Source organism: Chiloscyllium plagiosum, unplaced genomic scaffold, assembly GCF_004010195.1.
Source record: "Chiloscyllium plagiosum isolate BGI_BamShark_2017 unplaced genomic scaffold, ASM401019v2 scaf_10733, whole genome shotgun sequence".
Classification (NCBI taxonomy): Eukaryota; Metazoa; Chordata; class Chondrichthyes; order Orectolobiformes; family Hemiscylliidae; genus Chiloscyllium; species Chiloscyllium plagiosum.
The window spans coordinates 29,974-39,264 of record NW_025215030.1 but is presented as its reverse complement, the minus strand read 5'-3'; the positions used below and the strand labels follow the sequence as shown (position 1 = coordinate 39,264).

The following is a 9,291-nucleotide window of genomic DNA, read 5'->3' as shown; positions in this document are numbered from 1 at the left end:
GGAGGGCAAACTGCGAAGGGCTCTCTCTCTCTCTCTCCTCAAGAGGTGGAGGGTCCCTCTTCCTCTGAGCCGCGGAGAGCCCACTGACTGATGGACAGGCTCCGGTCTGGCACACCTTTGTTGGATGTGGCCAGAAATCGGACCCAGTCCTCTGAGGCAGGAAGCTAAATGCCTCCCTGTCCGGCTGGAGCAAGACGACTTTTGGAAATCCCCACCAGCCCGCCCGCTTCCCTTGGGTCAAGGGCCGACGTTCTGTTTGCCTTCCAAATTACGCGCTGTACCCAAACTCTAACTGGTCATGGTTGACGCGCAAGGACGTACGGAGCTCTGCCGACTGCGGTTTTCCATTGTCTCTCTCTCTTCCCTGACTCCAGGCCTGCCCTCCTCGGAGTCCATCCCAACCACCCCCGCCTCCCGCCAACAAGACGTCTCGAGGGGTCTCGGCAGTGCCCGTCGCAGACTGGAGTCTGAACTCTGGCTCGCTGGAATGGAGCCCAGCATTCCACTTGGTTTCCAAATTGCGTACTCGACCTAAACACTAACTTGCTGCGGCTCCTGTACGAGGGCACAGAGTCAGCCTGTCGCGCCTCTCCATTTAATTAACACCCTGCTGTCCCGTTCTCTCTGGCAGACGGGCAGAACCTCACCTCCTCCCCCGCCACCACAGACACAGACACAAATGGACTCAGACCTGCCAAGTTCACTCGACCCTGCCCTGTCTATCCTTGGCCCCCGACGGATGATCAGCGCTCTCCCCGTAAACCTGCCTACCTTCACACTGAGGTCAAATCTGGTCATTCAGCCAGGGGGCTGCGCACAGCCCAGGCCCCAGTACCAAGCGCAGGCGCCCAGTTCGCCGTGGCAAACGATCGTGGCACTAGCTGCTGAGCAAAGGGACCGGAGTGCCCTCGCGTGGGGAGTGACAAAAAGTTGGCTTGCAGCAAATCACGCAAACGAACCATTGCCCGTCCTCGCTGCAGAGGACGCGTGGCGGTATACGGTGCTCGTGAGGCCGCATCTGGGATCAGTGTACGGTTTTAGGCTCCTCACTGACTGGGCGCTGGAGGGGGTGCAGAGGAGGTTCACTCAGTTGAACCTGCAGTTGGGGCGGCACGGTGGCTCAGTGGTCAGCACCGCTGCCTCACGGCAGCAGGGACCCGGGTTCAATCCCAGCCTCGGGGCGACTGTCTGTGTGGAGTTTGCACATTCTCCCCACGTCTGTGTGGGTTTGCTCCCACAGTCCAAAGATGTGCAGGTCAGGTGGATTGGTCATGCTAAATTGCCCGTAGTGTTAGGCGCACTAGTCAGAGGGAGATGGGTCTGGGTGGGTTACTCTTCGGAGGGTCGGTGTGGACTTGTTGGGCCGAAGGGCCTGTTTCCACACTGTAGGCAATCTAATCTAATCAATCCAGCCTCTCCCTGTAGCTCAAACCCCTCCAACATCCTTGTCAATCTTTTCCGAACCCTTCCACAACATCCTTCCTGTAGCGGGGAGACCGGGATTGAACACAATATTCCAACAGTGGCCCCTAACCAATGTCCTGTACAGCCGCAACATGACCTCCCAACCCCTGTACTCAATACTCTGACCGATAAAGGAAAGCATACCCAACGCCTCCTTCACTATCCTATCGACCTGAGTCTCTTCCTCAGTGTGATGTACAGTCCCGCCTACAGTGTGCATCATCTGCAAATTTGTCCATGGAGTTTTCTGTCCCTGTATCCAAGTTGTTGACGTAGATTGTGAATTGCTGAAGGAGAGGTCCAAGGACGGAGCCCTGTGGCACTTCCAATTGTTAGACCTTGCCATTTTTTTCCCAGGGAAAGACAGCGGGAGTGGGGAGACGTACAAATCTACGAGAGGCCTGGGTAGGGCAGGATGGTCAGAATCTTTATGACTCTCCCCCCCCACCCCGGGTCGTTGGTTCGATGGGGCAGGGGAGAGTTTAAGGGAGGTGTGCGAGGGCCGTTCCCCTCCCCAGAGGGTAGTGGGTGCCCAGAATGTGCCATCAGAAGGGGCGATGGGAATGGAGCCGCATTGGCAAGAGGCACGTGGAAGGGTACACAAACGGGGAGGGGATAGAGGGATCTGCACCGGGAAAGGGCAAAGGGTTTGTTTCTCGGTTTTGCCAGAGCGTGAGGACAGTCTTAGAGGGTGGAAGAGGCACCGGTTCCTACGATGTACCTCCCTTCCGTTCCAGTAGGTGTAGCACGCGCGCTCTGGGAGACGGGATTGGAAGGGGTTTAGCGGCCAGAACGGAAACCGCAGGCCGAAGGGTCTCTTCCCCCCGCCCCGCGTTGTAAATACTCCCTGGCCCGGTTCGTCGGGATCGCAGGGTGACGTTGGGAGCAGTGGATGTGGTGGAGGGAGCCACTAAACGTCCCTGTTGCAAGCCGAGGACAGACTGAGGGGGCTTGCTGGGGATCAGTGAATGCAGCGGGTCGATAATTCATCACCCCCTCACTTTGGGGGGTGGGGGGGAGGCGTTGGTGATGTGGTAGCCCCTGAACCGAAACCTTGCAAGAGGAAGATGGTGGTGGTTCTCGGAGGTGAGTCATCTCGAGATCCAGGACCTCTCTGCAGGAGTCCCTCAGGGGAGTGTCCTCAGACCCAACCTCCTGCAGCTGCTTCATCAATGACCTTCCCCCTCCATCGCAACGTCAAAAGTGAGGGATGTTCGCTGAAGGTTACACAATATCCTTCGCCACTCCCTCAGACACTGAGGCAGTCCGTGTCCAAACGCAGCAAGATCTGGCCAATAGCCAAGCTTGGGCAGACGAGGGGAAAGTAACATTCACGCCCCACAAACACCAGGCTATGACCGTCTCCAATGAGGGAGAGGATCTAACCATCGCCCCCTTGACGTTCAATGGCTTTATGGTCACTGAATCCCCCTTCCCCCCCACTATCAACATCATGGAGATTACCATCTCCAACGAGAGACAGAGAATCTAACCATCGCCCCCTTGACGTTCAATGGCGTTACCGTCACTGAATCCCCCTTCCCCCGACTATCAACATCCTGGGGGTTACCGTCTCCAACGAGAGAAAGAGAGAGAGAGAATCTAACCATCGCCCCCTTGACGTTCAATGGTGTTACCGTCACTGAATCCCCCCTCCACACCTGACTGTTTCCAACGAGAGAGAGAATCTAACCATCGCCCCCTTGACGTTCAATGGTGTTACCGTCACTGAATCTCCTTCCCCCCCCCCACTATCAACATCCTGGGGGTTACCGTCTCCAACGAGAGAGAGAGAGAGAGAATCTAACGATCGCCCCCTTGACGTTCAATGGCGTTACCGTCACTGAATCTCCTTCCCCCCCCCACTATCAACATCCTGGGGGTTCCCATTGAGCAGAAACTGAACTGGGAGCCAGGCCCACATCAACTCTGTGGCTACAAGAGCAGGTCAGAGGCTGGGAATCCTGCAGCGAGTAACTCCCCTCCTCCCTCCCTCCCCTGAAGCCTGTCCCACCATCGACAAGGCACGAGTCAGGAGGGTAAGGGAACACTCCCCGCTCACCCGGATGGGGGGGGTGGGGCGGGGGGGCTGGCTCCCACATACACTCAAAAAGCTCCACACTGTCCAGAGGGGTGGGAGGGGGGGGGAAACAGAACAGCCCTTTTCCCTCTCAATCGTGACCCCCTCTCCCCCACCTGCCACACTCCCTCCTTCCCATCGCTGGCAGCTAGGCTCATTAGGAATGCTGGGCTGAGCTCCAACACCCCCTCGACGCTCAGTAGCAGCTGCCTGTCCCCTCTACAAGACGCGCCGCGGAAATTCACCAAAGATCCTCAGGCAGCACCTTCGAAACCCCACACCCACTTCCATCTGGATCTACGAGGGGCAGCAGACACATGGGGAACACCACCCCCTGTGAGCTCCCCACCCCCTACCTCCGAGCACCTCACTCTCCTGACATGCAAATACATCGGCCGTTCCTTCAGGGTCCGAATCCTGGAATTCCCTCCCCGAGGGACATTGTGGGTCAACTCACAGCAGCTGGGACTGCAGCGGTTCAAGAAGGCAGCTCACCCCCACCTTCTCAAGGAGGGGGGAAGAGGGCAACTAGCGACGGGGCGATAAACGCTGAGCCCAGGTCCAACAAAAAGGCTGCATTGCGGAGAGTTGGCGGGTCTTTTTGATTTGAAAAGCACAGGTCAGATTTCCGTAAGGACCCGATGTTTATTCGGGGAGAATCCAGCAACAGGTAAAGGAGAATTCACCATGATACACGATGAAAGTCAAAGCTCTGATGTCTGGCCCCGCACTGAGACCCGAGTGGGAGACCTGGGTGTACCCGGACGGAGGGGAAGATCGCAAAGGCAGCTGAGTCCTCCCCGAGATCATTCACACACCAGTCAGGATGCTGTGTGGTGCACAGGCCTCCAGCTCTCTCCCGACAGTCAATTAAGGGCTGGAGTGACTAGCAGTCTCTGGATGGAAGATTAAACGATGCCAGGTGCTGGAAATAATGAATCGACTATATCCGCAAATGGAGTCTTCGCACGCACCACACGGACTTACACGCACACAGGTATATTGGGGGGGGGGTGCGGAGTGGGGACAAGCACCCCCCCCCCTCCTTGCTGTGTGGAACATAAACAGGGGCTCCTTGACTCTCCACAGTCTGACTCCCAATCAGCTGCACACAACTGGAATAAGCAAGAAAAAGCAACACAGCCGGCGGGTGTGGGCCCCCTCTTCGGGAGAGAGGATCCCTCCACATCAAAGCAAGGGATTTCCCAGGCCGGTGGCAGTGGGCATCCCAAGATGTGCAGGTTTCGGGGTGGATCGGCCGTGCTAAATTGTCCCCGTAGTGCCCAGGGATGTGCAGGTTAGGGTGGGATTGGCCGTGCTAAATTGTCCCGTAGTGTCCATGGATGTGAGGGTTAGGGTGGGATTGGCCGTGCTAAATTGTCCCATAGTGCCCAGGGATGTGCAGGTTAGGGTGGGATTGACCGTGCTAAATTGTCCCCGTAGTGCCCAGGGATGTGCAGGTTAGGGTGGGATTGGCCGTACTAAATTGTCCCCGTAGTGCCCAGGGATGTGCGGGTTAGGGTGGGATTGGCCGTGCTAAATTGTCCCGTAGTGCCCAGAGACGTGCAGGTTAGGGTGGGATTGGCCGTGCTAAATTGTCCCCGTAGTGCCCAGGGATGTGCAGGTTAGGGTGGGATTGGCCGTGCTAAATTGTCCCCGTAGTGTCTGGGGATGTGCAGGTTAGGGTGGGATTGGCCATGCTAAACTGTCCCCGTAGTGCCCAGGGGATGTGCGGGTTAGGGTGGATTGGCCGTGCTAAATTGTCCCGTAGTGCCCAGGGATGTGCGGGTTAGGGTGGGATTGGCCGTGCTAAACTGTCCCCGTAGTGTCCAGGGATGTGCAGGTTAGGGTGGGATTGGCCGTGCTAAATTGTCCCGTAGTGCCCAGGGATGTGCAGGTTAGGGTGGGATTGGCCGTGATAAATTGTGCCTGGATTTCGGGAAACAAATTATCAACAGGAGATTTTGGAAAACAATATATCAACAGGGGATTTAGGGAAACAATTTATCAACAGGAATATATTGAAAGTATTATATCAATAAGGGATTTAGGGAAAATGCATATACAGGTAAACATGAGAATTAGGAAAACAACGTAACAACAGGGGATTTTGGGAAAATGTTATATCAATAAGGGATTTAGGGGGAAATGTGTATAGCAGGGATTTAGGAAAAATAACATATAAGCAGGAGATTTACAATAAAGCGTGGGATTTCAGAATAAAATGTCTAAAATCAGGAATTTAAGAAGAAATATCCAGACAAGGGATTTAGAACCTCCTCAAAAAAAATCCCTTTTACTGCGTAGAACAGTGAGACGGCTGTTGACTTGGGGGAAGTGTTGTCCGTGTCATTTCTGCAGGTCCCGACGAGCTTAGGATCTGCCCGCTGGCGGATTGGTCTACGGCCCGGTGACTGAGGATGTTGGGGCTCCGCTGCGCACACCATGCCCACACCTTGTGGAAAAGCCGACGGTAGGCCTGGGAGAACTGGCGGTTCATGAAGGCGTAGAGGAAGGGGTTGACGCAGCCGTTGAGCCAGGTGAGGCCGGCAACGATGGCGTGGACCATCACCGGAGCCCGGGAGCCGCGGTCCAGGACGTTGAGGAGGCAGAAGGGCAGGTAGCAGGCCACGAAGACGCAGAAGGAGGCGACGCACATCCGGGTGACGCGGTGGGAGTCCGACCCCCCCGCCCGGGGTTGCGGAGGAGGGGGCGCCGAAGCTCCCTCGGACTGCCAGGAGGCGGTGGAGCGCTCGATCTCACCCGGGGCCGTCCTTTGCTGCCGGTGCGCGTCCAGAGCGCGGCGTGCGTCGCTCACCCTCTTGGCCAGGAGGCAGTAGAAGACGCCAATGGAGGACAGGCCCACCCCGAAGAGCAGCACCATCAGGACGCTGGTGTACGGCCTCCCTGTCTCGCGGTTGAAGCTGCAGGTGCAGACAGCCGGCTGAAACTCAAAGACGGGCCAGAGAGGGGTGAAGAGGGCCAGAGAGAGGAGCCAGGTGCCCGCCAGGAGGACGGGCATCAGGACCCCCCGGGGGCAGCAGCGGAGGGCCCGGCGCGAGCGCCCTAACCCCCGCACCAGGGCGTACCGGGCCCCGGCGATCAGCCCCAGCGAGAGGATGGAGGTGGAGTTGGAGGTGAACAGCAGGAGGCCGAAGACCCGGCAGGCCGTGCGGCCCCCCCTCCAGCCCATCCTCAGGTAGCTGGCCGCGGTCACGGGCTGCAGGAACGCGCAGTAGAGCAGGTCGGACAGCGTCAGGTTCAGGATCAGCAGGTTGAAGCGGCTCCTCAGGCGGGGGTCCACCGCGAAAGCCAGGACGGTCAGCAGATTCCCCGCGCCTCCCACCGCGGTCACCGACAGCCCCAGCGATGCCCCGAAGTAGCGGTATCCAGACAGCGATGGGTCGCAGCTCCAGTTAGACTCCATCCACCCAAGGAGATGTGGCGTGAGCTCCTGGGGAAACTGCAGGGACACCAATGTCTCTCTCTCTCTCTCTCCGAACGTCTGCGGAGCGATTTGAGAAAAGCGAGTTACCCACCAGTGTTCCTCAAACTCGCGTGACCGCACCATTTCCTGCCCAGCTGCTGAAATCTCTGGCGCCACTTCCTCACCACCCCCACAATCCCCGTCCCCTCCCAGACCCGGCCCTTCCGGACTCCTGCGCGACTTGCTCTGCCCTCTCCCTCCCAAAGCGTGGACTCCCCTCTGACACCGTAGTCCGGGGTAAGTCCGATACAGGGCAAGGCTCTGCTCCCTGGAGAGGAAAGTTAAACCCCCCCCCCCCCCCCCCACTAACACGTTCAAACACAGAGTCCCCTCAACTCAAGAGTTAGGTTTAAGGTGATAGGAGAAAGATTTAAAAGGGACCCGAGGGGGAACTTTTTCCCCCCAGAGGGTGGTGCGTGTGTGGGAGGAGCTGCCAGAGGAAGTGGTGGGGGCTGGTACAATGACAGCATTTAAAAGGCATCTGGATGGGGGACAGGAACAGGAAGGGTTTAGAGGGAGATGGGCCAAGTGCTGGGGAATGGGGGCTGGATTAGGTTAGGGGTATCTGGGTCAGCACGGACGGGACGGGCCACGCCCCCCTCGTGATTTTGTAAACCTCTATAAGGTCACCCCCTCAGCCTCCGACGCTCCCAGGGAAAACAGCCCCAGCCTGTCCAGCCTCTCCCTGTAGCTCAAACCCTCCAACATCCTTGTCAATCTTTTCCGAACCCTTCCACAACATCCTTCCTGTAGCGGGGAGACCGGGATTGAACACAATATTCCAACAGGGGCCCCTAACCAATGTCCTGTACAGCCGCAACATGACCTCCCAACCCCTGTACTCAATGCAACTGGATGGGTATATGAACAGGAAGGGTTTAGTGGGATATGGGTCAAGTGCTGGCAAATGGGACTAGATTAGTTTAGGATATCTGGTCGGCATGGACGAGTTGGACCGAAGGGTTTCTCTGTGGCTCTCTGACAGATGAAGAGACTGAGACAGAGATCAACAGATTGTGTGAGATGGGTAGAGAAAGAGACAGAGAGAGATCAAGGGTCAGATTAAACAGATAGAGAGATTGAGACACAAGAGGGGAACTGCGATAGGTTTAGTGAGGCGGATAAATGATTGGCTTGCGGTATTTTCGGAATGATGTAAGATTTCAGAAATGTTGCCTCAGACACCCGATGGCAACATCAAGTTCAGGAACAGATGAGACACAGAGAGAGAGAGAGAATTGTGCAACGTAGCAACGGTAGGACATTGTGAAGAGTATACTGGCGTGGAGGGTTCAGGGCAGTGAACAGTGCCAGGACGAAGAACACGTGGGTGATAGTCAGTGAGGTACAGACTGTCCTGACCTTAAAATACCCAAAAGCATCATCGCTGGGTATGAGGCGTCAGATTGCTGATTTCGGAAACATTGACATGTCTCTGAAACCGAGACTGGAAAAAAATTTCCCCTAACACATAGTAACACCACAGTCCACACTCCGGAACATGTTTCTAAAGTGCACTAAAATACATTGGGTGCTATTCTCTACAATATATAAAGAGATGGCTGTTCTCTATAACACACACAGGGACTGCTGTTCACTATAATATACACAGGGACAGCTATTCTCTATAATATACACAGGGTCTGCTGTTCTCTATAATATACACAGGAACTGCAATTCTCTTTAATATATAAAGGGACTGCTGCTCTCTATAATACACACAGGGACTGCTATTCTCCATATTACACACAGGGACTGCTGCTCTCTATTCTGTACACAGGGACTGCTATTCACTATAATATACACAGGAACAGCTATTCTCTATGATATACACAGGGTCTGCTGTTCTCTATAATATACACAGGGACTGCAATTCTCTTTAATATATAAAGGGACTGCTGCTCTCTATAATATTGACAGGGACTGCTGTTCTCAATAATATGAACACAGGGACTGCTGCTCTCTATAATACACATAGGGACTGCTGTTCTCTATAATATACACAGGGACAGCTATTCTCTGTAATATACATGGGGACTGATATTCTCTACAATATACATGGGGACTGATATTCTCTATAATACACATAGGGACTGCTGCTCTCTATAATACATACAGGGACTGCTGTTCACTATAATATACACAGGGACTGCTGCTCTCTATAATACACACAGGGACTGCTGTTCACTATAATATACACAGGGACTGCTGTTCACTGTAATATACACAGGGACTGCTGTTCTATATAATACACACAGGG

The 9,291-nt window shown here is 55.2% G+C and overlaps 1 protein-coding gene across 1 annotated transcript; it reads right to left on the bottom strand.

Moving 5' to 3' along the window:
* Nucleotides 1-5,395: 5,395 nt before the first annotated feature.
* LOC122548122 (G-protein coupled receptor 84-like) lies at nucleotides 5,396-7,223 on the bottom strand. The gene has a single exon (XM_043686680.1). The coding sequence runs from the start codon at nucleotides 7,113-7,115 to the stop codon at nucleotides 5,841-5,843; it is 1,275 nt and encodes a 424-aa protein (XP_043542615.1). The 5' UTR covers nucleotides 7,116-7,223; the 3' UTR covers nucleotides 5,396-5,840.
* Between the last annotated feature and the right edge of the window lie 2,068 nt (nucleotides 7,224-9,291).